This window comes from Bufo bufo, chromosome 1 (assembly GCF_905171765.1).
Source record: "Bufo bufo chromosome 1, aBufBuf1.1, whole genome shotgun sequence".
In the NCBI taxonomy this organism is placed as follows: Eukaryota; Metazoa; Chordata; class Amphibia; order Anura; family Bufonidae; genus Bufo; species Bufo bufo.
Genome location: NC_053389.1, coordinates 761,121,187 through 761,149,041, shown reverse-complemented (window position 1 = coordinate 761,149,041; position 27,855 = coordinate 761,121,187). Strand labels below are relative to the sequence as shown.

At 47.5% G+C, this 27,855-nt stretch overlaps 2 protein-coding genes across 3 annotated transcripts in view; both read right to left on the bottom strand.

Annotated features, from left to right (window-relative positions):
• The window catches only part of COLGALT1 (collagen beta(1-O)galactosyltransferase 1), a 37,240-nt gene extending 31,366 nt beyond the window's left edge, over positions 1-5,874 (bottom strand). Inside the window, exons 1-2 of the mRNA XM_040414637.1 lie at positions 5,504-5,874; positions 3,757-3,867 (exon numbers count right to left, since the gene is read on the bottom strand). Coding sequence (XP_040270571.1) covers positions 3,757-3,867; positions 5,504-5,706 — 314 coding nt within the window. The 5' untranslated portion in view covers positions 5,707-5,874. The remainder of the gene's footprint in view (positions 1-3,756; positions 3,868-5,503) is intronic.
• Positions 5,875-20,409: 14,535 nt separating this feature from the next.
• Positions 20,410-27,855, bottom strand: part of PGLS (6-phosphogluconolactonase) — a 32,270-nt gene continuing 24,824 nt past the window's right edge. For both annotated transcript variants that reach the window (XM_040414636.1, XM_040414635.1), the window contains exons 3-6: positions 25,905-26,012; positions 24,179-24,280; positions 22,801-22,941; positions 20,410-21,151 (exon numbers count right to left, since the gene is read on the bottom strand). In XM_040414636.1, the coding sequence (XP_040270570.1) occupies positions 21,017-21,151; positions 22,801-22,941; positions 24,179-24,280; positions 25,905-26,012 (486 nt within the window). In that variant the 3' untranslated portion in view covers positions 20,410-21,016. The remainder of the gene's footprint in view (positions 21,152-22,800; positions 22,942-24,178; positions 24,281-25,904; positions 26,013-27,855) is intronic.

Genomic DNA, 27,855 nt, shown 5'->3' with positions numbered 1-27,855 from the left:
GAAATAAATGTAGACAATCTTACATTTATCCAACATCATACACTAAACATAAGACCACTGCTGCCATGCACAGGGCCCGCCCGACGCTGCCATGCACAGGGCCCGCCTAATATTCTTTAAAGGTGCATGCGCAGAGTATGAAGGCGCTACATCAGTGTAGTTAATGGACGTCTCTGGAGCTTCTGGTGATCTGGCAACACGTGCTGGATTATGGGAAGTTTCATGAATTCTATACAATAGTTATAAGGGCTCGTGCACATGCGTGTGTGCCCCTGCGGTGTGCACGCCGTTTGCGGATGCAGACCCGTTGACTTGAATAGGTCTGTGATCGGCAAGACATGGTCCGCACCGCAAAAAAAAAAAAAATTTATCATGGAAGCACTCTGTAGCGCTTCTGTGGGCTCCCCATCCATACCACCGCGCCTCATCTTGAGGATTTCAAGTCAATGGGTCTGCATACGGAGTGCACGCGGCCGGTGCCCGTATATTGGAGACCCGCTGTTTGCCATCTGCAATACGGGCACGGGGGACACACGCTCGTGTGCATCAACCCTAAGAGTGAGAGGTCTTTGTTACGCTCCATACTGATGAGATCTAGCGCCTTCCTCTATGTACGGCGGAGAGGACTGCTGTTTACTGGGCAAATACCTCACTCCACCGTGAAAAATGGAGGACGAACAGTTAGAAGGGAGAGTGGAGAATGTGGGGCTTATCCTCCAAGATCCAGAAACATGCAGAGCACTTAAAGGGGTATTCCGGTTGTTAGAATTTAAGCGCTATCCACTCTACAGACGTACCAGAAATGGCAGAGCGCTCTCTCTGGATTCCCGTAAAGATGACTGGAGGGCAGTGCGCATGCGTAACCTGCCGCTCTGTTCATTTCAGGGGGCTGTGATAGGTGGGGGTCCCACTAACAATGGGAATACCCCTTTAAGAGTTGATCTTTTCTCTAGATGCTTAATCCAGGATACGCTCAGAAGTCCGGTACCCAACGCAGAAGCCACAGACGCCGGGACCGCATACTGTATGCGGAGGGGCCAGAGATGACCCGTGGCGGACTTACAGTATATTCCCATAAGCCTCCATGGATATCAGACACCCTTACTGCAGCCTGGAACAAAGAAAGATCAATCCAGGTGTGGAAGGGTTAATGAGGACCTGTCCCCCCTCTCCTGATATGTCGGTTTTAGTAACTGCCCTCATTCCCTAAGTGATACCAATTCTTACGACTGTATTTTGTGCCATTGCTTTATTATTCCTGCTAGTTATGAACGGATTACTAGCAGTCTGCAATGACGGTTCAGATGGGCGTTACCAGTTTGGGGGGGGGGGGGGGGGGGCGGCACAGTCTGACAGTGGCAGCACTGATTGGATAACGTCAGACTGTGCAGGGACCCCCCCCCCCCCCTTCCTAACTGCACCTTCATTGCAAACCGCTAGTAATTAACTCATAACTTCCAACAGGAATAATAAAGGAACGGCACGACAGTCAGAAGAAGAGATGCTCCAGAGTTATTACATGGGGAGTGCAGGTAGTTACTAAAACAGAGGGGAGAGGCTCGGACAACATGGCGACTTTTGCCAAAGAGACTGCGGTGTCGCAATGAAATATCACAAATAATGAACGTGAATGAGGTCTCGTTGCGATGCTCCGGCCACAGCATGACCGGCAGCAGAAATCCAAAATGTTGGATTTTTAGGACAACAGCGACTTCATTAGTTGCGATGCAGACACCGTAACGCTGCGATCTTTGGCGGTGCGATGTCGCCTCAGGCTAAGAGAAGGATCCTCCATACGGAGCAGGCCACCATCTTCCACCAGGTCACTGTGGAGGTCATCTGCTCTTCCAGACCTCACAGGGGTTTTCTTATTTAAAAGGGGTCCTCAACTTTGGAAAGCCCCTACTTGGATCTCATGACAAAATGCAGATGACAGGCTTCCCCTGCTGATCAACTGTTCTCTGTGGAGAAGCCAGGCAATAAAGACCCCTGTACATGGGCCAACAGGGTAATTATCGGGAAGGGATGTCCTTAGGAAACTTCGTTCCTGGAAATTGCCCTGTGTAAAAAAAAAAAAAAAGTGCTGCAGATCACCTGATGAACCAGCAAACGCTCCTTCATCAGGTGTAAGTGTTGTTGATGTGAACACCTCAAATTGGCACTCCAACTACAACTCCCAGCATGCACACCTGCTAGGCTGTCCCCATAGAAGTGAATGGAGCATGTTGAGAGCTGTAGTTTCACAACAGCTGGAGGTTGCTGACCCCTGACCCAAATCATCCTTTCCAGGCAGGTCGTTCTTTTTACATGTTGGCCGCGTGTTTACTCATAGTTTTCTAATGAAATTTAAAAAATGAAAGGAAAAAAAAAAAAAAAAACAGGCCAAGTGTCATGTGACTCAAGAAAAAAACGCAACCCACCAGAAAATACATGAAATTTATGGTGTTTTTTTACAAGCCAAATTTTTTTAAAAAATACTCCCAAGAGAGTAATTGTGGCAGCCCCCTTAAAGGTGGGATATGTGATATAATAAGGAAAGTGTTACCCACCCTGCTCCCCGCCAGTGTTTGCTTTCATGGCTGCAGCAGTGACGCTCTTGAATACCCGCATGACTGCTGCAGCAAGGACCAGAGCGGCGTCGGGGGATACACGGGTAGGTGGGGCTTCTCCTATTATTATACCACATTCCCCCTCTGAAAATCATTTAAAGAGGTATTTCGATTGTTAAAAGTTATTCCCAGTCCACATGAGAGGGGATGACTATTAGATTGGTGGGGGTGCTACTGCTGGAACCCACTCCGATTATGGGAATGGGTATACCATACCCTGCAGAGCCCCTTGAAGCAGTGGTGTGCCTAGGGAGTTTGGCACCGGGTGGGTCCTTTCTCTGGCCCCACCCCCAATACTTTAAAAAAATTGTGCCCCCTCACAGTAGTATTGCCCTCATTGTACAACATTCACAGTAGTTTTGTCCAGATATGTACCCCCTCATGGTATTTATGCCACATTGTGCCGCCTTAAAGTACTCATCCCTTCATTGTGCCCCCTCACAGTCGTTATTCCCTCTCTGTGCCCCCTCACAGTCGTTATTCCTTCTCTGTGCCCACATAACAGTAGTAATGCCCTCTCTGTGCCCACATAACAGTAGTAATGCCCCCTCTGTTATAAAAAGAAAAAAAATCAAAAAAATACTACTCACCTTGTCCCATTCCTGAAGCTCACATACCTTTCTTCCCTGCAGGCACAGACCGCTCTGCAGCAGTGTGAGGGCGGAGCTTATGCAGATTTCCAGGCTGCAGGCTCCTCCCACACATGCCAGCAGCGCGATCTGTGCCTGCAGGCTGAATGCCGCAGGGAGAAGTCTTACGGCTTCATAATTCTGTGCAGGAGAGTGGGAGCGCGGGGAGCTGAGCGGTCCGGGACAGGACCGTGCTCTAGCAGTGAGCTCTGGCACCCCTCTGACAGCGGGCACCCGGTGCGGACCCACCCCCCTCCTCCCCTACGGCACACCACTGCTGGGTATGCGTACTGACGCTCCATTCAACTCGACTATTTACAGAGCTCCCATAGAGATGAATGGAGGGGCGGTACACTCCCCACCTGTAGGGTCCCTGTTCTCATGATCACTGGGGGTCCCAGCAGTAGGATCCCCTCCATTTTATTAGCTATGCCTGGTCCTGTGGCTAGGGGATAACATTTAACAAGTGGAATACCCCTTCAATGATTAAACATGACACCCGTCGCCACGCCTTTTACCTGGGGTGCTCCTGCGGCCTCCACTCCACATGGTGGTACTGGTTCTGCACGTTAACGAGCCACTCACGGAGAATGCTGCTGGTATTGTCCACATTGTGATCCGTGGCAACCCTGTAGAGACAGAAAACAGTGGAGCCGTATTAGTGTATTGGGGGCGCCATGTGAAGACCCTCAGAGGCCGCCCGAGTCTGCCTTCTAGCCTCTTGTCTATGGGCTCAGCTGCAATACCAGGTACGGCCTGTAGACAAGAGCGGTGCGGTTTGTAGAAGGGGAAAAAAAGGGGGGGGGGCTTGCCCCTTTTTGGCACTCATTTCCTGTTGAACAAGCAAAGCTGCAGTATAAAGTATGGGAGGGATAACAAGAACAGCAGCCGGAGGTACAATCTGGACGACCTTAGAATACGATAGACAATCCAGCTACAGTCGCCGCGACCTGATGCTAAAGGAATGAATGGCGGCTAAAGCATCACACAGAACCGGCGAGGAGCGGCTCCAAGACAAACTCAGCTCAGGGGGAGGCAGCACAGCAGAGCCTGACTGGGTGTGTACTGTGCACGGAGCAGATAGTGTGGCCCCGGGCACCGCGTGAGCTCATCAGGTAATCAGCGGCCACGGACCTCACAGGACCATGGAGGAGGGGGGCTCTGCCATCGGGGGGGGGGTCACCAGGTTAGAATCCGCAGCAGCACATTTGTCACAGCCCTGCAGCGCCAATTACTGAGAACTAGGTAAGATACCAGAAAAGATCATAAATGGCGCATGCTGATGTGGAGAGATAAGCGGCGCCTGACAGCCACTAGTCTTCAGAAGAAGCGACAGGGCGCTTTTCTTAAAGAGGACCTGTCACCTCTCCGGACATGTCTGGAGGCGATAACCACCTGCATTCCTCATGTAATACATCTCTGACTATGTCGTGCCACTCTTCTATTATTCCTACTAGAAGTTATGAATGAATTGCTAGCAGGCTGTTACCATTTGGGGGGTGTCCCCATCTGACCGGACAGAGCCAGAGGCCCCCACTACTGGTAACACCCAGCTGTACCTTTACTGCTGGCAACTCATTTGTTAACTTCTAGCTGGAATAATAGCGGAATGGCACAACATGGAGCCATAAGTATAGAGGCTCCAGGATGGTTATCACATGGGGCATGCAGGTAGTGACATGTCAGGAGAGGGGACAGGTGCTCTGTAAAGGGGTCATCCAACCTCTATAATGCCCGGGCACCTCATACTGGTCATACTTACCCAGCGTCGCTTCTGGTGCATCTCCCCGAGCCGCAGTCACAATTCCAAAGGCTTCAGAGCTGAAATCTTCCTGCACTTTTCCACTTGTACTGAAAATTTACACCTGAGAAAAGTCACGTTTACGGCAGGGCCCCACGGCGTGGCTGGCATCATACGGGTGGGCATGGCTTGACCGCACGGTGGGGCCCTGCCCTTACAGTAAGCACTTCACAGTGATCCAAGAAAAACCTACACCCCCCCCCCATCATAATATTTGAGGTGTTGGGGGTTACCTGCTTATTACCTGTTTACAGAATTATGAGCGCAGCTCCGGAGTAGGATACAGAGCAGGATCAGTTGAAGAGAGGTAAGGACTATGAGTGCACCCAATTATTCTAGGTAAGTGCACACTAGCAGGTAATTCTGGGTACCTAAGCTGAAGGATGCCCAGTCCAGGACTGGCACACAGTGCAATGGCATTTCAGGGGGCACAAGCTATAGGAACTGCATGCAGGGGGTCTCACCATAGAGAGGTGCGGTCCTTGGGGTACTTGAGGCGGTCGATGGCTCCCAGGACCTCGGGCAGGGACCGCTCGGCGTTCCTGGCCAGCAGGGCGACCAGCACGGTGGGCTGCCTGAGCGGAGACTCCGGGTTATAGCGCTCCTCCGGGAAGTAGCCGGAGCTCAGCCCCGCCACAGCCCACAGCAGCACCAAAGCCCCGTACATAGCGGCGGCGGCGGCTGCAACTACTTTCTGCCCTCCGACTACAACTCAGCGCCGCTTTAAAGGGGAAGGCGGTGCCAGCGCGACCGGAGAGCGGGGATTGGCTGCTAAAAGTAAAAAAAAATCCCTTTTAGACAGGACGTTATTCGCCTCCGACTCCCAAAGCCCTGCTTGCTGTCACATTCGAGCGAGTTCTTAAAGGGATGGGCGCACTGCCAACTCAAAGCCGTAATGCACCGTGTAGAGGCGCAGCGACGCCGGATGAATTGACTTGTGTGGCTGCTGGGAAAGAGGGAGGCCGTATTCTATCTAGTATGTGCGTCACTCAGATGAGGTGTAAAAATCAGTGAAAGCCCTCATTCAGTAGTAGGACAGGGGCACTGGGAGAAACTAAATCACATTTATTATGGTGTTATTCACATACACCGAAGCAGTCCTTACCATATAGCGACCAAGCGCCGGCAACGTGATTTCTCAATTTTCATTGGAAAATCACCGGTGTGGAATGGCTTTTGTGTTTACCTTGTGAATGTGTGTAAAGTGGACAGATTGGGGGTTAAAATGACTTGTGGGGTCAAATATAGCAAACAGGGGGGTACAGGATCATAGCAGATAACAGATTGGGGAAACATGGCGACTTCGGCTATAACACAGGAATCCATCTCCGGCACTCCGGTTGTTCTGAAACGACAACTCCCAGAATTCACCGTTCACTTCTATGGGAGTTATAAGAATAGCCAAGTAATGTGAACGCTGGGAGTTGTAGTGTCACAACGGCTGGAGTGCTGAAGGTTGCCGATCCCTGCTATAACGTGTAGCACGCCCAAAGATCGCTGCCTACATCGCAAGTAATCACAGCTAATGTGAACAGGGCGCCACGACTTGTGCCTGTTGTGTTGAAGTTGTGGCAACTTGGGGGCCCGGGGCGTGACCCTATCCACTTTACAGCACCTTGCAAAAGTATTTGCTTTAATGGCTGTGCTTCTTTGTACAATGGAACAGTTATATTTGGGCTTCCCTAATGTCTCTTTCAGCTGCACAGCTAGATGCATTTCACTCAGAAGCAGGGGCCGTCTCCCTTCTGTCAGCACTGGACCGGTGTGACATCTTTTCCCGTACATCCCACTATGTTTGCTCACAGAACAGATAAGGCTACTTTCACATCAGCGTTTTGGCTTTCCGGTTCAGTTTTGTCCCTATTCACTGTCAACGTGGACAAAACTGATCAGTATGCATCAGTTCCAGTTTGTGACCAGAAACAAAACCGCAGCAAGCCGACGGAACAAACCGGATCCGGCATTAATATCAATGCAAGTCAATGGTGCTGAAAAAAAACGGAGCCTTCGCACATTGACTTACAATGATTTTAATGCCGGATCCGGTTTGTTCCGTTTCAACAGAATACAACCGCATACGAAGGGAACTGATGCATAGTGTTGTATTGAAACAGATCCTCTGCCGGATCTCAAAACCTGAATAAAAAAAAACGCAGATGTGAAAGCCGCCTAAAGAGAGATAAGTCACAGAAGGGCAGGAGGCTCCGGTGACGTTCGGAAGCTGTGTAGAAGCAGGTCTTTTATCAGGCAGGAGCTCAGCCAGCTCTGACAGGCCCCCACTTTCTTTCACCTGTCTTCTGAGTCTCTGTTACCAGGGGCAGATCTTGCCCGACAACAGGCAGTGACCTGCAACTTAGGTGGAAGGGAGACCCCTAGTGGCCATAACTTTACAGCTTTTTTAAATGAAGTGATTTAGAAATTTTCTAGAAAGGAAGAAATGCAAATAAGCTCTTAACAAGCTCTGCCTCTAATGCCACCAGATGTAAGGCAGCTATCCTATAATTCAATATTCAGCTCTTAAAATAGGCCTTGAGACATGATTTGGATATTAAATAAGCCAGCACCTCATCTGCAGACAGCTGTTTTGGGGTGATTGCCCCTCATCAGTGCAGAGCAGAGAGTACTGGCTGTACTGGGTAGGAGGCCTGTGTCTGAGCAAGGGGGGAACTAACTCTCCTTAGGGAGAGAGCACCTTAATCAGTGTGAGGAGACTTACAGGCCATACATGCTCCTCTGGAATTCTGGGAGGGAAGAAATGCAAATGAGCTCTTAACAAGCTCCGCCTCTGATGCCACCAGATGTAAGGCGCTGGCTTATTTAAAGGGGTTCTACAGATCAGCATCTGATCGGCGGGGGACCGACACCCGGGACCCCCGCCGCTTATCTGTTTGAGAAGGCAGCGGCGCTCCAGCCGCACCATGGCCTTCTCACGGTTTACCGCTGGCCTAGTAACGTCATGACCAGTATCACTGGCCGGGGTGCGGCTAAGCTCTGTTCACTTGAATGGAGCTTAGCCCCGCCCAGGCAAGTTGATACTAGTCGTGATGTCACTGGGCCTGCGGTAAACAGTGAGAAGGCCGTGGCGCTGCTGCCTTCTCACACAGCTGATCGGCGGGGGTCCCGGGTGTCGGACCCCTGCCGATCAGAATCTGATGATCTATCCAGAGGATAGATCATCAGTTAAAACAAACTGTAGAACCCCTTTAATATCCAAGTCATGTCTCAAAGCTTATTATAACCTCCTCAGGACCGGCGTACGCAGGATTGCGTCTTTGCGGCGGTCCTGTTACTCTGGGTGGACGCGCCGGTGCGTCCTCTCCTGAGACGCGAGATTTCGGGCAATGCCGGCCCGCACAAGCGCATCGCGGGCCGGCAAAATTTAATTTAAAAAAAAAACGATTTTCAAAAAAACGAATCAGAAGCCATCTTAGGGCTCTTTCACACTTGCGTTGTCCGGATCCGGCGTGTACTCCACTTGCCGGAATTACACGACGGATCCGGAAAAACGCAAGTGAACTGAAAGCATTTGAAGACGCATCCGTCTTCAAAATGCGTTCAGTGTTACTATGGCACCCAGGACGCTATTAAAGTCCTGGTTGCCATACTAGTAGTGGGGAGCGGGGGAGCAGTATACTTACAGTCCGTGCGGCTCCCGGGGCACTCCAGAATGACGTCAGAGCGCCCCATGCGCTTGGATGACGTCCCATGCGATCACGTCATCCATGCGCCTGGGGTGCCCCGACGTCACTCTGGAGCGCCCGGGGAGCCGCACGGACGGTAAGTATACCGCTCCCCCGCTCCCCACTACACTTTACCATGGCTGCCAGGACTTTGGTTACCTTGGCTGCCGGGACGCTATTCAGAAAAAGCTAAACGTCGGATCCGGCAATGCGCCGAAACGACGTTTAGCTTAAGGCCGGATCCGGATCAATGCCTTTCAATGGGCATTCATTCCGGATCCGGCCTTGCGGCAAGTGTTCCGGATTTTTGGCCGGAGCAAAAAGCGCAGCATGCTGCGGTATTTTCTCCGGCCAAAAAACGTTCCGTTACGGAACTGAAGACATCCTGATGCATCCTTAACGGATTTCTCTCCATTCAGAATGCATTAGGATAATCCTGATCAGGATTCTTCCGGCATAGAGCCCCGACGACGGAACTCTATGCCGGAAGACAAGAACGCAGGTGTGAAAGAGCCCTAACACATTATATTTATAAATATAAGGTGTTAAATGGCTTCTCTGCTGGTCCTTTTCGTCGGTTGGTTCCAGCAGAGATCACAGTGAGTACCCACCAAACACCACACTTAGCCCCTTGATCACCCCCTTGATCGCCCCTGTCAATCACCAGTGAAAGGGAAAAAAGTGATCAGTGTAAACTGTCCCTTTTTTTTTCCACTGGTATTGACTGTTAGGTTTAGGATTAGTTTAGCCCCCTTTGTTAGGTAGTTAGCGTCAGTTAGCGCCCAGCCCACCGCACCGCAGTCACTGATTCGATGATTAGCGTATCGCTAATCAGCATTGGTACTTTTATAGTATCTGTAAGTGATCAAAACTGATCACGGTCAGATCTATAATAGTATTAGTGTCACTTTAGTTCGCCCTCCACCCAAAACGCAGTGTTTGCCCGATCAGGCCTTATCAGTCGCCCACACGTGCGTTCACCCACGCCCACCCCACCACAGTGACAAAAATTTTTTGTTTTTTGATCACTGCACATTCACTTTACACGCACTGCGGCGATAAAAAAATGTTTTGATATTTTTTATCAATCGCAGCGGTCTCCGGTACTTCGCTAGCCTCCCCTTTGTAAGACAGGCTTGCTTTTTTTCTTGGGTAGTCTCAGGGAATACCCCTAAATTTAGTAGTCCAAATGTCAAACAGGGGGTATTCTTCTGAAGATGCCTACAGGCTTCTGACCCAGTCGGATGAGGAATGGGAACCCTCATCTGACGAATCTAGCGGGTCAGAATATGAACCTGTAGAAAGCAGTGGCAGTCTGACCCAAAGTTCGGACGAGGAGGTGGAGGTCCCTGATAGCACCAGGCGTACCCGGCCCCTTGTTGCTAGACCACAGGTTGCGCAGGATCCGTTTCAAGGGCAGCAGAGTGGGGCTGTCGCTGCCGGATCACGTGGTGAGGCATACACCAGCAGCGCAGCCCATCCTGGACCTAGTACCAGCACTGCCGTACAACATGGTGACGTGGCGAGCACCAGAAGGGCAGTTGAAGCTGGTACGGTGGCACGTGCACTAGTTACCCCGTCGCAGCCACCGCACAGACAGGCCCGTAGACCTCCTAGAGTCCCTGAGGTGCTGGCAAACCCTGATTGGCAGTCACCAACTTCAGCCGCACCAGTAGTTCCCCCTTTCACCGCCCAGTCTGGAGTTCGGGTTGAGACAGCTCAGATCGGTTCGGCCCTGGGATTTTTTGAGCTGTTCTTGACTGCGGAGCTCTTGGACTTAGTCGTGGCAGAGACAAACCGGTATGCCACTCAATTTATAGCCGCCAACCCGGGAAGCTCTTATGCCCAGTCTTTCCGGTGGAAACCTGTCCAAGTTTCCGAATTAAACATTTTTCTGGGCCTTCTCCTCAACATGGGTCTAACCAAAAAGCATGAATTGCGGTCATATTGGTCCACTAACCCAATTCATCACATGCCCATGTTCTCTGCTGCTATGTCCAGGGCACGATTTGAGACCATCCTGCGTTTCCTGCACTTTAGCGACAACACAACCTCCCGTCCCAGATGCCACCCAGCTTTTGACCGGCTCCACAAAATTCGGCCCCTCATAGACCACTTCAACCAGAAATTTGCAGATTTGTATACCCCTGAGCAAAACATCTGCGTAGACGAGTCCCTTATACATTTTACCGGGCGCCTTGGCTTCAAACAATACATCCCAAGCAAGCGCGCCCGGTATGGGGTCAAATTGTATAAGCTCTGTGAAAGGTCCACAGGCTATACCCACAAATTTCGGATCTATAAGGGAAAAGATCAGACCCTGGAGCCGGTCGGTTGCCCTGACTACCTGGGGAGCAGTGGGAAGACAGTCTGGGACTTGGTGTCACCCTTATTTGGCAAGGGGTACCATCTTTATGTGGACAATTTTTACACAAGTGTGCCCCTCTTCAGGCATTTGTTCCTAGAACAGATTGGCTGCTGTGGCACCGCGCGAACTAGTCGCCGGGGCTTCCCCCAATGGCTCGTTACCACCCGTCTTGCAAGGGGGGAGAGGGCTGCCTTGTGTAACGAAGAACTGCTCGCGGTGAAATGGAGAGACAAGCGGGACATTTACATGCTCTCCTCCATTCACGCAGACACGACAATCCAAATTGAACGGGCAACCAGTGTCATTGAAAAGCCCCTGTGTCCACGACTATAATGCGCTCATGGGAGGGGTGGACTTCAATGACCAGATGTTGTCTCCTTATTTAGTTTCCCGACGCACTAGACGCTGGTATAAGATGGTGTCTGTATATTTGATTCAATTGGCTGCATATAATAGTTTTGTTCTCTACAGTAAGGCTGGGAGAACGGGATCCTTCCTCAAATTTCAGGAAGAGATCATCGAGAACCTCCTGTATCCAGGAGGTTCCGTGGCCCCAACCACCAGTGTAGTTAGCCGTCTACACGAGCGACATTTCCCCAATGTCGTTGTTGGTACCTCAAACCGACCGCCACCCCGAAAAAAATGTTGTGTCTGTAGCAGGAGTGGAATAAGGCATGACACCCGCTATTTCTGTCCTGACTGTCCTGACCACCCTGCCCTATGCTTTGGAGAGTGTTTCCGGAAGTACCACACACAGGTACACTTAGCATAGGGATTGCATTTCACAGGACAGGCACACAGGGCTATTAGGGCCATTTTACTCACAGCTGCTGCAAACCTCTCCTTTCACCTGGGACAAAGTGCATAATGTACTTCGCCACATCTTTGGGCCATTTGCGCTTTGCACATTGTCCCATGTGGAAGGAGAGGTTTGTCCTATAAAGGTAAAAAAAAAAAAAAATCACCGGTAAGCAAAAAAGTTAACGTTCAGTTCAAAAAGTTAAATAAAGTTTATATGTTCCGTTCAAATTTTATTATAAAGTTAAATTTATTATAAAGTTAATAAATTTATTGCGTTGCGGCCTGGTTTTTTCTTTTTTGTTTTACCTTCCAGGTGGACCAACCGATCGACTAGCTGCAGCACTGATGTGCATTCTGACAGAAGCATTGCGCTGCTGTCAGATTACACACAAGTCGGTGTATGCGGCGCTGCAAGACGAGATTTCTTCTCTGCAGTAAAAGATACGTTTGCCGAGGCATATGAGCTGAGGAGGTGGCGGTGTTCCTATACTTTGGCAAACACTTTGTATATAAAAAAATATATAAAAATCCCGGCAATGATTTATTCATTCACATTGATTGATGTGAATGGAGAAATCTGGTTTGCCAGGGCATACGAGCTAAGTGGGTATGGATGTTGGGCGGAGCTCCTATGTCCTGGCAGACGACTTTCCCCTCCTTTTTTTTTTTTTTTTTGGCAGAGATTTTTTCATCCACATTGATCGATGCGAATAAAGAAATCAGTGCCGTTCATTTTTTCTTTCAGCCCAGAGGCTGAACGGAAAAAAAAAAATCTCATTACCCTCATTACCCGTATATATTGAGCATACAAGGAGAATAGCAGAAACTCCTAATGCTGGCCATACATGTAATGATTGCGGAGACCCTCAAATGCCAAGGCAGTACAAACACCCCACAAATGACCCCATTTTGGAAAGAAGACACCCCAAGGTATTCACTGAGGGGCAAGTTAGCGGAAAGGGAGACTTTGTGAAAAAAAAAAAAAAAAAACAATTTCCGCTAACTTGTGCCAAAAAAAAAAAAAATTCAATGAACTCGCCATGCCCCTCATTGAATACCTTGGGGTGTCTTCTTTCCAAAATGGGGTCACATGTGGGGTATTTATACTGCCCTGGCATTTTAGGGGTCCTAAAGCGTGAGAAGAAGTCTGGGATCCAAATGTCTAAAAATGCCCTCCTAAAAGGAATGTGGGCCCCTTTGCGCATCTAGGCTGCAAAAAAGTGTCACACGTGGTATCGCCGTACTCAGGAGAAGTTGGGCAATGTGTTTTGGGGTGTCATTTTACATATACCCATGCTGGGTGAGATAAATATCTTGGTCAAATGCCAACTTTGTATAAAAAAATGGGAAAAGTTGTCTTTTGCCAAGATATTTCTCTCACCCAGCATGGGTATATGTAAAATGACACCCCAAAACACATTGCCCAACTTCTCCTGAGTACGGAGATACCACATGTGTGACACTTTTTTGCAGCCTAGGTGGGCAAAGGGGGCCACATTCCAAAGAGCACCTTTAGCATTTCACAGGTAATTTTTTACACATTTTGATTTCAAACTACTTCCCACACATTAGGGCCCCTAGAATGCCAGGGCAGTATAACTACCCCACAAGTGACCCCATTTTGGAAAGAAGACAACCCAAGGTATTTCGTGATGGGCATAGTGAGTTCATGGAAGTTTTTATTTTTTGTCACAAGTTAGTGGAATATGAGACTTTGTAAGAAAAAATAAATAAAAAATCATCATTTTCCGCTAACTTGTGACAAAAAATAAAAAGTTCTATGAACTCACTATGCCCATCAGCGAATACCTTAGGGTGTCTACTTTCCGAAATGGGGTCATTTGTGGGGTGTTTGTACTATCTGGGCATTGTAGATCCTCAGGAAACATGACAGGTGCTCAGAAAGTCAGAGCTGCTTCAAAAAGCGGAAATTCACATTTTTGTACCATAGTTTGTAAACGCTATAACTTTTACCCAAACCATTTTTTTTTTTACCCAAACATTTTTTTTTATCAAAGACATGTAGAACAATAAATTTAGAGAAAAATGTATATATGGATGTCGTTTTTTTTTGCACAATTTTACAACTGAAAGTGAAAAATGTCATTTTTTTGCATAAAAATCGTTAAATTTCGATTAATAACAAAAAAAATTAAATTGTCAGCAGCAATGAAATACCACCAAATGAAAGCTCTATTAGTGAGAAGAAAAGGAGGTAAAATTCATTTGGGTGGTAAGTTGCATGACCGAGCAATAAACGGTCAAAGTAGTGTAGGTCAGAAGTGTAAAAAGTGGCCTGGTCATTAAGGGTGTTTAAGCTATGGGGGCTGAGGTGGTTAAGAGGTGAACACTGACCTATAGGATACCTACCTTACATCTGGTGGCATTAGAGGAGGAGCTTGTTAAGAGCTCATTTGCATCCCTTCCCTCCCAGAATTCCAGAGGAGCATGTATGGCCTGTAAGTCTCCTCACACTGATTAAGGTGCTCTCTCCCTAAGGAGAGTTAGTTCCCCCCGACCCAGAAATTTTCTAATTACACCATTCTCTATTAAATTAAATTGTGTGAAAGTATGAGGACTCTTTAAAGTACTTAGCAGGGCAATGAATGGTGAGATCTCTGGATCCATGTGAGGTGCAGGGTAGGTTTTAGCTTGGTGTTTTTGCTCCCCTCCCCCCTTTTCCCCCATCCTGAACCCCTAGCTACTCCTCTGCCCAAACTTCAATCCAATGGAGAATCTATGGCATAACCTGAGGACGGCTGGACACCGACACTTGCGCCCATTCTGGCCAATGGCGCCAGAATGGGCGCAAATCCTAGTGTCTAATCCAATAGATACAAACCCCCAAAAACTGGCATCTGTCACTGCAGCAAAAGGTAGTGCCACATAGTATTGACTTTAAGGGCATGATTACTTATGCACATATAAGTATGTTGTTCAAATCAGATGGTACAAGGAGGGACAATACTTTCCCTCGACATTGGGAGTAGCTGATATTACCGGCAATGTAGGCAGTACTATTATTTCTTTAATTTTTGGCCGGGCAATGTGCATCACAGCTAAACTTGCCATGTAGCTCAAACCTTAAAACGGAGGCCCCTTCTGCTTCAGTCACCAAACACCACACCTGTAATCACACTTGGTGTTTTTTGCACCCTTTTTTTTCCCCCAAGATCCTTGGGTTAATCCACTATATCCCTATTTATAAACTTGTGAGGATTATGGAGAGGGGATCTCTGAGCAGGTTAAAATAAGGGATGAGGGGCTCATAGAAACTGCATGAAAAACCTCAGAGACGTACATCCTTACAACTGTCTGAATGAATCCCTAAGGGTACAGCCACACTGCCAGGTTTCCTGATGTAGTTTTGGAGGCCAAAATCAGGAGTGGATCATAAAAGGAGAAAAACTATAAAGGATGGATAGGACTTCTCCTCTTTTTTTAAATCAATCGTGGTTTTGGCTTCCAAAATCAGGAAACCAGACTGTGTGGCCAAACCCAAATACATAATTCAGTTGGGAATGTCGCTTTTCACTTCAGTACCCCATTACAAAGTGCTCATAGATACATCATTGGTAAGGTTAAAAAAAAAAAAAAAAAAGACAAAAGTCCATCAAGGTCAACCTATAATCTTACCATGTCGATCCAGAGGAATCCAAAAACTCCTATGCCAATTTGTGACTAAATCCATTAGCACCAAGGCAGAACCTGCTTTCATCACTGATCACTATTGTTTGCCATGATTGCCGTATTAGAGTTCGCAGGTGGCCTGGAGAGCTCCTACTGCCATCATGCATAGTGCGGAGTCACACAGGAGTCATGGTGTGGGGCGCCATTAGTTACCATGGCCGTTCCCATCTGGTATTCGTGGAGGGAACATTGACCATCCTTCCATATGTCCATGACATACAAGGAACCAGTCCTACTGCCACCTGTGACTCAGGAAACTTGATGTTCCAGCAAGATAACGCTCGCCCACACACTGCCCGCACTACACAACGTGCTCCTCAGGGTATCCAGCAGCTAGCCTGGCCAGCTCATCACCAGATCTGTCCTCCATCAAGATTGTCTAAAAATGGATGGGGTGAAGGATTTCCGATGTACAGCGGGCAACAACCACCTTGGATGAACTACAAGTCTAAGTTGAAGGCACTGTTAACTGATTTGGGGTATGAATCCATTCTTGCAGATCACATACACCCATACATGCTGATTGTCTTCCCTGGGGTGGATGGGATCTTCCAGCAAGACAATGCAATGTCACATGGCTAGAAATGTCCGACATTGGTTGAAAGAGCCTGACCCCAGACTTGAACCTATCTGTGGGACCACCTCGATCATTGTGTTCACTCTATAGATCTTCCCCCAGGCACCCTCCAGCAGCTGTGGGATGCACTGCAGTCAGCATGGCTCCTGATACCTCTACTAACCTACCAGGACCTTAATGAGTCACTCCCAGCCCGTCCAGCTGCTGGAAACTGCACACGGCAGTTTCTCTAGCTATTAGCTGGTGGTCATAACAATGTGACTGCACTGTGTATGTCTCTTCCTTCCTATATTGGTCATTAATATACAGTTCTAGTCCGTCTCCCTCCTGTGCCCCGTATGGTACCATCAGACCAGAAATGACTAGACGAGTTCTGTTCATCTATGACAGGGATGCTAAACCTGCGGCCCTCCAGCTGTTGTAAAACTACAACTCCCATCATGCTTGGCTGTAGGCTTTCCAGGCATGCTGGGAGTTGTAGTTTTGCAGGGGCTGGAGGGCCGCAGGTTGAGCATCCCTGATCTATGACATATCAAGAGCTTGAAATTGGGTTTTTCTGTCTATACTTACCCTTTATGGGTCATGCATGGCAGTTCTTTGCTATATTGGACTGAATAAACGTTCTGCCTCGTCGTGCCATACACTAGGATAATGAGCTACTTAATATACTGTGTGGTAATGTGTACGGGAAAGTAGTGGAGGGAGTGTACAACTCACCCAGGTTCCTTAGCGGAGGAACCTGCGTGAGATAGCAGAAATCCAGAAAGAGCATAGTCTGCTGGAGCTCTTTGTTTAAGTTTAAATGGGCTGGATTTCTTTGGACAGGGAGATAGGTTTGGTAGAGGGATTTCCCAGTCCACACCCCTCTATTCCAGGTTTTCTCCCTAGCCCGAGGTGATCCCAGGTAAGGCCTGTAGGGATCATCACTGGGTAAATAAAGCAGACCTCAGAATGCCAGTCTGGGGGAATGAAGCCGGGAGAGCTGACCTGATGAGGGTAGAGCTTGTTGACTGGCTGACCATGAGGCTGAGTGAAGCCTGGTGTGAACAGGACTCTATAGGTGAGACAGAAACCGCCTGTGTATTATGTAGTGCCCAGACGGGCAGGTATTTATTTTGTTTTATGTTCTGTTATGCTGGTGCTATAACTTCAGTTGTACAGATCCCTACAACTGTCATGTATGACAATACTGGGCCAGAGGTGATAAGATTCGCCCACTATCATACATGGCAATATTTGGCCAGATAGGACGAGATGAGCAAACAGTTTTTAACACATCAGTGTTTTCCATCATGGGATCTCTTTGGGTGCTTTTTGAATATACTTACCCTCCTTCACTCTATTCCCCAACAGTATTAGTGCTCTTTTCTTTTAATGACAGATGTCAGGGGCCACCTGGGATTTCCACTAGTCTGTAACTATGGAGGCTATGGGTTCCATCAGTTTAGTACTTTCCTGATATGGTAGACGATAATCCTTCAGGGGGTTGTGTTAGGCAATAGACCCATACTTCTGATTGGCATGCCTCGTGGATGACCATAACCGGTTGGTGGGTCCTGCCCTATATATACCCAGAGTCTGCACCGCCATTACATCGCTGTCAAGCTACGCTGCCCTTATCAGCTGTGGCTTGCTCCTATCAGGTACAGAGTGGTTCTAATATGAATTTAGCTCCTGATGATGTGCTCAAAAGTTAGTAGAGCTCAGAAACGCATTGAGTGTATAGGTGGATCTGTAGATTTGAGGCAGTGGAGCAGGTATCTCCGGCCACAGAGTCACCCAGTCCTACGGACAACTGCGAGCCTGTCACTCACTAACTGCTTTTTATGTTGATCAGTGTTTACGGACTGACTTACCTTTCTATCTTTTATTCGGTTAAACTGGGTCTAGCCAAAAATAGTTCAGAAAGAAGTCCTTAGTCCAGATTATAGATTCAGCGTTATAACTGTGAGCCTCGGCTTCTGACTGTTTCACTTCCTGAGACTTCAAAGAAAGTCCTTCCTCTCTGGGGAGCCACTTGTGGTTCACTAAACCAGACATATCTCCCAATTCCCAGGACCTTGCTGCTTTGAAAAGGCTAACGTTCTCAATGTGCTCTTCAGAACCATGGAATACGTGATAACTATCGTCAGGTCATACACGAGGGAAGGTACAGGAGTTGTCCTCTTCCATATGCCCTGTCAGGGTACATCGAGGGAAAAGAGAGGGAGTTCCTCAAACAAGAACCTTCTCTATGAACCAGAGGAGACCCACTAAGTATGGTTCTTGCTCTAAATGACAAGGAATATTACGTGGTTGCACTATGATTTCGAGAGGCACCATGTAAATCTTCATTTTCTCTAGTATATAGAAGCGGAAGATAAATCCCTCATTTTCAATCAAAGGATGACCTTCTGGGAGGGTCTAAGTTGTACATCCAGATTTTTGGAGTGCCCCCAATGACTAGTGTCTATCCGGTTTGCGTCTGTTTTCTGCTCAGTAGAAGTGACAGTAGGAATTAGCAAGCCATTTAAAGGTTCCTCATGCAAATCAGTTTAAACTAAAGAGGTAGCATTTTTATGCTTTTTTGTACTATTCTTTTACAGTCCTGAGGAACGGTGAGTTGTGGTGGTGGGAGGGGGTTAGGGTAAGAAGGATAGGTTATTTGAAAGTGTCCACACATACTCACTTGTCTGCAGCCCCACTGTTCCCACTCTGCTGCCCCGTTCATGGCTCTTCCGGTCTTCAACGGATCAGAAGTGGTGCAGCAGTCACAGGACAAAGCCACTTCTGGTCTGGCGGGGACTAGAAGCAGCCAAGAACGGGGCAGCAACTTGAGAACGGCGAGTCTGCAGCCAGGTGTTTTTTTGGTTCCGTCCATTGGGGTTGTTGGCTCCTAGGAGGATAACCCCTTTAAATATGTACTCATAATTGTTTTCTTGTAATATTTATTAGGATTAAAGGGGTGCTCTCACTTCAGCAAATGGCATTTATCATGTAGACAAAGGCACTTACTAATGTATTGTGATTGTCCATATTGCCTCCTTTGCTGGCTGGATTTATTTTCCATCACATTATACTTTGCTCTGAAGCGGTGGTCGAAACCTCTGGATACGAGCAGATATGCAGTGGCTGGGTCAGGAGTTGCTGCGCATAAGTGCCTATGTGCGCTCCCACAATCCCGACCACTAGAGAGACGGACACCTTTTCCTACAGTGTGCAAGCACGTCCACCACTGCGGGATTGCAGGGTGGTCGTAACCCCTGGGAACTAGCAGTGTATCATGGAATGATAAAATGTATCCAGCCAGCAGGCAATATGGACTATCACAATGCATTAGTAAGTGCCTTGTATTAACTTTCTCTACATGATAAATGTCATTTGGTGAAGTGAGACAACCCCTAAAAAAAAAATCTCAATCACACCCTGTATTTGCTATACTTAATCTAAGGAATTCAGAGGGGCATAAGAATAGACACAGCGCAGACCACATAAATACATTACAACAAAGAAGTACATTTTGAAAGCTCTCCTTAATCTGCTCACCTTATGAAATGACCAGACGCTGAGAATTAACAGGAGTCATTACGTTCTGTAGGCTTTTGTACACCTCCTTGCTTCTTTCCTCTACGACATGGTACCATGTTGGACAGTCTTCCATCAACCATACCTCTTAGTCCTTTCTCATGGACTCGGCACCTGGAGTTTGAAAGCATTTACCGTTGGGATACATGCAGCTCCGATGCTTATGAGGGTCATCAAGACCCTTTGTTGTGTTTGGCCTTCCCTGTTACGGAGCTAAGTAGTACTGCTATTACATTACGTCTACAGGACTGTGATCCCCTAAGGAACCTGGACAAGACAACTCGAGAGGATACACATCAGGACTTTCATGAGATGGATACTCGCCCAACCCCAGTCTTCTTTTCCCTTAATAGGATTGTGATATCAAGTGACTTTTTTTTAGGGTGGTTTCCCTGATAGGCGGGGTACAACAAGAAATTTTCCAGAGAGGTTGGGTACACTGGACCAAAGGCCCACACAAAATAAGAGGAACATCAGGCTGCTCCTCTTTGGTATAAACCATTGTCATGCTGATTATTTTGGGTGCAAATGTAAGTATTTGGTTCTGAAATTTCAAGCTATTACATAAATCTACCAAATGTACCAATACACCTTCAATAGCTGTTGGCTTATTGAGCCCTGACGCCCCCATATACATGCCCCTGAAAGTTGACACACTGCCATATACATGTAAGATACACACAGCAGATCTACAGCTTAGCATTTTATTACTGTGCACTCGCGTGGCGCGCTCGGAATGTGCAAACGTTTTGGAAGATGTGGCTCGTCTGACACAGAGGAGCAAATCCTAGCAGGAGGCAGATGTGAGAGGGGGACAGATCGTCAAAGGGTACAGCGGGCAGAGTCAAGAATAAAGAGGGTACGGTTATGAAAGGCAGTTCTGCAAGGCTTCATGTTCTGGTTCCTGCCTGTGGATTGGTCTGAGGTTTTGGCTATGGTTCTATGGGTTCCTCTCTACTTGCATGGCCATCTCTCCTGGTCCTGATTCCAGTTCTGTCCGTGGCTGAAGTGATTAGCATCCTTGGCTTTTGTTCCAGTTCTGTCTTTGGTCCAGGAAGTCATGGCGCCCATGTGCATCACAATCTTCAGAACCATCACTATGTATAAGCTGTTTTGGTTGTGTGACTCTTATCAGCCCGTGGCTGACTTAACCTTGGCTTGACTATGATCTGTAGCTCTGCTCTGTCCAGCTCTCTGCTTCTGCCCGTGGCCCTGGTAGACCCAGGGATAAAGTGTTGGGGAGCTCCGGACTCTGGTTCTGAACCTGCTCCGGATGCTGGCCTTCTTAAGAGTAACATTACAGGACTGAGTGTTTCTCCACAGGACAAGTTAAATCCCGAGCCGCAGGTTCATCGAGAAACCAGAGCAGTTTACCGTTCACCGGGAAGACCCGAGCAGCCGGCAATGGATCAGACTCCTCCTGCAGGATACGCTGGCAGACAAAAGTTTAAATGTTAAGGTTTATTTTACTGGTCAAGAAAGTCAGGGATGAGCCTTCGAAAAGGACCCAAGGGAATTATGGGAATCACAGAGACCTATGGGTACATATACATTCATTGTAAAAATAATAATAATAATTAAAAAATAACGCACCCAAAATGTCATATTGCGGCAAAACTTGGCATGCAGTTATGTCTCAGGCAGATATGTAAATTATTACAGGTACAGTATGTTCTGATTAAACATTGGGGCTTGCCACAAGAGGGCGTAAACGTGCATCCCTGCTGTCCTATAAAAAGGCTATCAGAGGCTGCTTTTGGTTAGTGTACCTCTTAAATAGTTACATAGTTAATACAGTTGAAATACGTCCATCAAGTCTCTTGGTGAGAGATCGTTGACTGCAAGACATCTAGCCTCTATGATGCACTCAAAGACATTTTGCCCAGTTCACAGGCTTTGAGAGCATCATTGGACTGAGAGAAGCAGAATGGTGGTTTAAACGAATTGCCCACCATCTAGGTCATTCTGTCCTTACTGCTAGGGTGTTGGGAGTAGTGGTTATGTGAGGGCACATATGGCAACCTGACTCGGGACAGCCCAGACAGACCACCAGTAGAGAGGATCATTTGATCCTCTGACAAACACAAGCAGCTCCCACAGTTTTGCTGTCCACCATCCAGACATAGATGGCACCTTCATTACACACTCCTGTTTCTGCCCGAGCCATTGCCAGATACTTGGCAGAAGGAAATTTAGCGACCATTACGTGTTCTGCCATTAACAGCCAGCCACCGTCTGCAGGGGTGTTGTGAACAAGAAACCTGGACTTCTATGGGCTAGAGCTGTTTGGGATCCCAAAGTGGTTGGGTTTCAGTATGGAGACCTCATGGTGAGCGCTTCACTCTTGCCTTTGCTGTGGAGCAACATACTGCCCCATCTGCTTGTGTGACGGGTCGGTCACCCCTAGTAGTGATACGGGGGACACTAACAGCTCAGTGATATGTGCAGGACATCCGGCGGCCACGTGTTACTCTCATGGCAGGGCTTCCAACTGGTATTTATCAGCAGGATAATGCTCGCCCGCACACACAAGGGTTTCTACAAACATCTCCACCAGATTAAAACACTACCTTGGCTGCCCGGTTTCCAGATTTATCACCAACTGAGCATTTATGGCACCAGCTTCAGCAACCATGAGTGTGCAGGATCTACAGGCGCACCTGCAGATGTGCCACAGGATACCATACAGAACCAATATGCCTCCATATCCAACCGTATCTCATCTTATATCCAGGCTAGAGGCTGTATCTCATCTTGTTACCAGACTAGAGGCCGTATCTCATCCTGTATCCAGACTAGAGGCCGTATCTCATCCTGTATCCAGACTAGAGGCTGTATCTCATCCTCTATGCAGGATAAAGGTTACCAAACAGGGTACTAGATCATCCTTTCAACTGTACAGTTTCCCCCAATAAACTTCTCCTTTCACTCTAATATTGTAATCACTTCCATGTATCATCACTGCAATCACATAGAAAGTGTCATTCCAACAACTCCTTCTTGGTGCGTTGTTTTTATTTTTTGGTAATGAGTGTATATAGATAAATGTATTTGTGAAGAACTAGTCAGCAAGTAACTTACTTTCAGAACCGTGGCTTTGCCTTCTCCAGTGGCCACAAAAACGACTGTTTTAGCTGCATTGATCACAGGGAGTGTGAGAGTGACTCTCTCTGGAGGAGGTTTGGGGGAGTCACTAATAGGAGCCACAATCTTATCTGTCACCTGAGGAGGAGGAAGAGTTAACATGGAAGTTATGGGACATTAACCAAACATTTACCAATATTTCGTCTGGGTCCTGTGAGCATACATTTCTGGCGCCATTCCTTGCGGGAGAGAAACTGCAGCTGCACCCCCCTTCCCCAAGTCTTGTATTTAATGTTTCATACTCAATGGATTTTTGGGGATTGAACCTTATACTTCTTGCCAAAATAGCAGACAACACAATGGACCCAATTTTAAGTCAATGGGATCAGTCGGGAGCCGCTGGTGTCTCTAGCATAATGGATCCGTCACTTTGTTTATAACGGAGACCCCTACGAAGATGTGTATAGAGCTTTAACCCCTTGGTGACCACCAATGTGCCTTTTTACGGCTGCCTAGTCTAAGGGGAATTTATCATAGACCAGCATTTCACGCTGGTCTGTAATATCCCCTGTGCTGCGAAGGATGCACTTAATTTAGGCCTCCTCATAAATTAGCTGCATTCTCCAGCAGTCCGAGCTGGTGGAGATTTTGGTCTTCTTTTACACCAGAAACACCACCAGCCCCTACATGTAGGCGCAGTGGCATTTATAAAGTCTTCAAACGTGAGGTTTGCACCTTTTTTTTACAGCAGAAAACTGTAGTGGGGAGAATAAGGGTTGCACGGGTGATCCATGTTGAGACCAGCAAATGCTGCCGTTTAATGACAACCAGGCTCCCTGTCTCAAGTCCGGGATCAGAATAACCTCCGATTCAGCTGTTTAACCTCTTAGATGCAGTAAATAGCGACTGCGACATCTAAGTGGTTTTGGAGGGAGGGGCTTCCCTTTGTGACACCATGGCCCTTCCCCTGTGCTGCAATCGAGAGGTGCCATTGATTGCTATTGCAGCCTAACAAGGGCCTAACAATGCCAGTGGTGGTGGGGTTTGTTCATCTGGTTCCCAAGAAACGGAAAAAAAAAAGGATATAAAAGTTGTATAAACCCTAAAATGATAGCAATGAAAAGGACAACTCAAGGATAGACTTCTGCGCTGATGCTGACAGGCATGAACCTTCATTCTTCATTGAGGGGGCAAGAGATGATCCCAGGTTATGAACCCCAAAAAGAGTCAAAGTTTGTAAAGAGAATGCGCCTACTACAGTATGTATTAGTATAAAGATCTATCAAGAAAAGTAAAAGAAATCACAGAGATTGCCCACAGTAATGTCACTGGTTGCATGCTGTGTGGCATCAGATGCTTATGTGGGAGCGTTTACCTCTAGAAGAGGATGTCCTGGAAAGAGTGAAGCCGTGTGTCCATCTGGCCCAATTCCTAAAATCAGCAGGTCAAAGTTCGGAAGGCCATTCCCAGGGAAGACCTAAAAGGGGGAAGAACAACATTCCAAATAAGCAATGGCAGCCTCAGGGAACATACCAGTAAGGTACAATTCACACGAAGTGATAAGATCAGGCCATGGATGTTCACCTAGGATTCTGCACTTATAAAATGTGATCTCTTGGGGTCACTCAGTATAAGCTTGGCCCGCCTGCACCTCTCCTGAATGAAGGGGAGATAGGCCAACTGGCAGCTCCTTCGATCACACCTCAAGGGCCACCACTGCTGACGACTTCCGAGATGTCTCCAGACAGATTTATATATTACCGATCTGACCTATTAGAAATGTGTTATTATAGGAGACACCCTTTAAAGTGGTTCTCTGCTTTGGACAATCCCTTTTTTTTTTTTTTTCAAGGGCCCCTTGAGAAAAATGTGAGGGACCAAACTCCATATGCTTCTGCCCCCTAGTGAGCCAGCTTGGTTAATCAGCAGTACAGATAGGAGGTACCATGACTATTTTGAAGCCCAAACATATCTAAGAGACATGGAAACCTTGGCAGGAGGGCTCTCAGAGCTGGTCAGGAGAGGTGCAGGCGGGCCAAGCTTACACGAATTGTGTGTAAAATCAGACTCCTATAAAAAGTTCCTCATCAATGAGAAGAGGAACATCTCAACGTCCATGGCTAGTTTTAGACATAAGGCAAAACAGCGGAAACTCACCAAGACTTGATACATTTTCTACGTGGCTCCCTTACCCCAAACATTGCTAGGGACCCATCATGGACACAATGAGATATTTAAAGATGAACTCTCCTGACATGTTTTAGTAAATACTTGCATTCTCTAAAAATTCTGGAGGATCTTGAAGGGTTTTTCCAAGATTTTAATATTGATGACCAGGGTCCGACACCTGGCACCCCCGCCGATCAGCTGGTTGATGGAAAAACAGTGCTCCGTGTGAGCGCAGCCGTCCCTTCATTATTTATTTGCTCGCCATCGACATGGCAGCAGTGTAATTATAAGCCGTCTCATTCAGTTCAATGGGCGAGCTCGGTAGTATACACTTGACTAGGGAGGAGCCGTCCCATAAAAGTGAATGGGAGGCTTGAGATTACACTGCTCGGCGCTGCGATGTCGTGCAGGGAAATAATGAAGGGAAGACTGCGCTCGCACATGGTGCGGCCTTCCCTACAACGATCTGATATTGATGACCTATCCCGAGGACAGGTCATCAATATTAAAATTCCAGAAAGTCCATTTAAACTTAGAACTTTGTGTTGTGCTTTTCCTCTGCTGTTCCTCCTGAAATTGGAGGAATAAACAGAGAAATGGGCATTACCATCCCCACCTTACCATCTGTGTGGACAATCAAGAATGTGCAGTGAATCGCCCAATGGATAGGAGAAGGATCATGCTCAGTGATCAATTTAGTCACATGATACCAGGAGGAATAACAGAGGAACAGCACAATGCAGAGTGCTATTTCAGTGTTATTTAATGGGGATGCAATTATTTACTAAAACAAACCTGTCAGGAGAGGTGACGGGTCCTGTGACAACAGGAGTGTGTGACAAGTGGATGTACTTGAGGACAAGCTTCCCCCCATGGAATAGACATACCAGGGAATCCATAGACAGACTGTAGCACAGCCCCCGGGTTCTCACCTCTCGCAACTTCTTCTCATAATCAGCGGCGGCATCTTCCACGGGCAGTGATGGATCGATGACGATAAACTGCGATTCCGACAGGAGGCCGAGAGGAAGGAGCTGACGCTGTGAGAAGGAGGGGATGAATGTGGGTGAGAACAGGAGATGGAGCATCGTGCCAACCACCGTCTCCATATCATGGTAGATGTGCAGGCTCCATCCTCCTCCCCGCTGTGGTTGTAATACAAGACGTTCACCAGGACCAGTGTGACCATAAGAGGCCTGACTGTGGTCACATTCTAGGAAACTGCCTTTTGCAGCCCCCGCCTGACACTTGCAGCCTTTGAGGTGGCTCAGACCTCAGGCTACTTTCACACTGGCGTTTCTGGGTCCGCTTGTGAGATCCGTTTCAGGGCTCGCACAAGCGCCCCAAACCGGATCAGTTCAGCCCCAATGCATTCTGAATGGAAAAGGATCCGTTCAGAATGCATCAATTTGGCTGCGTTTGGTCTCCGTTGCGTTTTTTAGACGGTCACTAAAACGCAGCTTGCAGCGTTTTGGTGATCGTCTGACTATGCAGAGCCAAACGGATCCGTCTAGACTTACAATGTAAGTCAATGGGGACGGATCCGTTTTTCACTGACACAATATGGTGCAACTGAAAACGGATCTGTCCCCCATTGACTTTCAGTGTAAGTCAAGACGGATCCGTTTTGACTTAGACTTTTTTTTTGAATGAATAATGCAAATGAATCCGTTAGTAACGGATACAAGCGTTTGCATTATTGGTGCGGATCCGTCTGTGCAGATACAAGACGGATCCGCACAAAACGCGAGTGTGAAAGTAGCCTAAGGCTCCTTTCACATCACCGTTTCTCCTTTCCGTTCTCCGGCTCCGTTGAGGAGCAGAAGAACGGAAAGGACGGATTCTGCAGATAACTGAGACCTAACTGAGCGTAACGGAGCCTAAAGTCCCCATAGACTATAATGGGGTCCGTTCGGTGTACGCTCAGGATTTTTGAGCGGAGACGAAAGTCCTGCACTGCAGATCCTTATTTCGGAGGGATGCGTATGGCCAAAAAAAATAATAAAAATGCCTGTGGCTATATACATGCAATACACCAGGGATCAGCAACCTTCAGCACTCCAGCTGTGGTGAAACTACAACTCCCAGCATGCTCCATTCACTTCAATGACAGTTCTGAGAACAGCGAAGCAAGTGTGCATGCTGAGAGTTGTAGTTTCACCACCGCTGGAGTGCTGAAGGTTGCTGATCCCTGCTATGTACTCTATTACTGACCTCCAGGTGATTTGCCATATATCCCAATGCAAAACCTGTACCCAGTCCCCACATGTGCCATGATAATACTTGAGTCTTCTAATGGGGCCTCTTGGCACTAGGGTCCGGGGGCACATGAAACCTCTGCCATTTCCCATAGCTTCTCCACTGCCCCAGCTGCTGCAGAACTTCTTAATAAAAAGATGGGTTTGTCTAAACAGTCAGTTCAAAGTGATTGATAGGAAGTTCCCCTTTCTCAGCCCCAGCTTGAGTATTCGTTGTATAATACACTGCACTATTCTAGCTGCTGCAGAACCTCTTCTGGACAGGGAGAACTATATGTCAAGTCAAGCTCCTTCCTTGTGCATTATAAGGTCAGCGGACCGTCTGCTGCAGAATTTTACATTTCTTTTCATTTACCAAGATGAAGCTTACATCTGCCTCAGCTGCTACAGAACTTCTTAGAGAAGGGAAAGGGGAAGTTAGTGAATAAAAAATAAATAAAAAAAGGTTTGGACAAGAAGGTCTCTTCATCTTCACAGCAGCAGAGGGGGGTGCAATTTACCTTATAATACTCTCCTCAGCTGCTGCAGAACTTCTTAGAGAAGAGGAAAGGGACCTCATAACCTATCACCAGAAAAAGAAATTCTAACACATGGACATGAAGTCCCCCCCCCCCCCCCCTCTTAT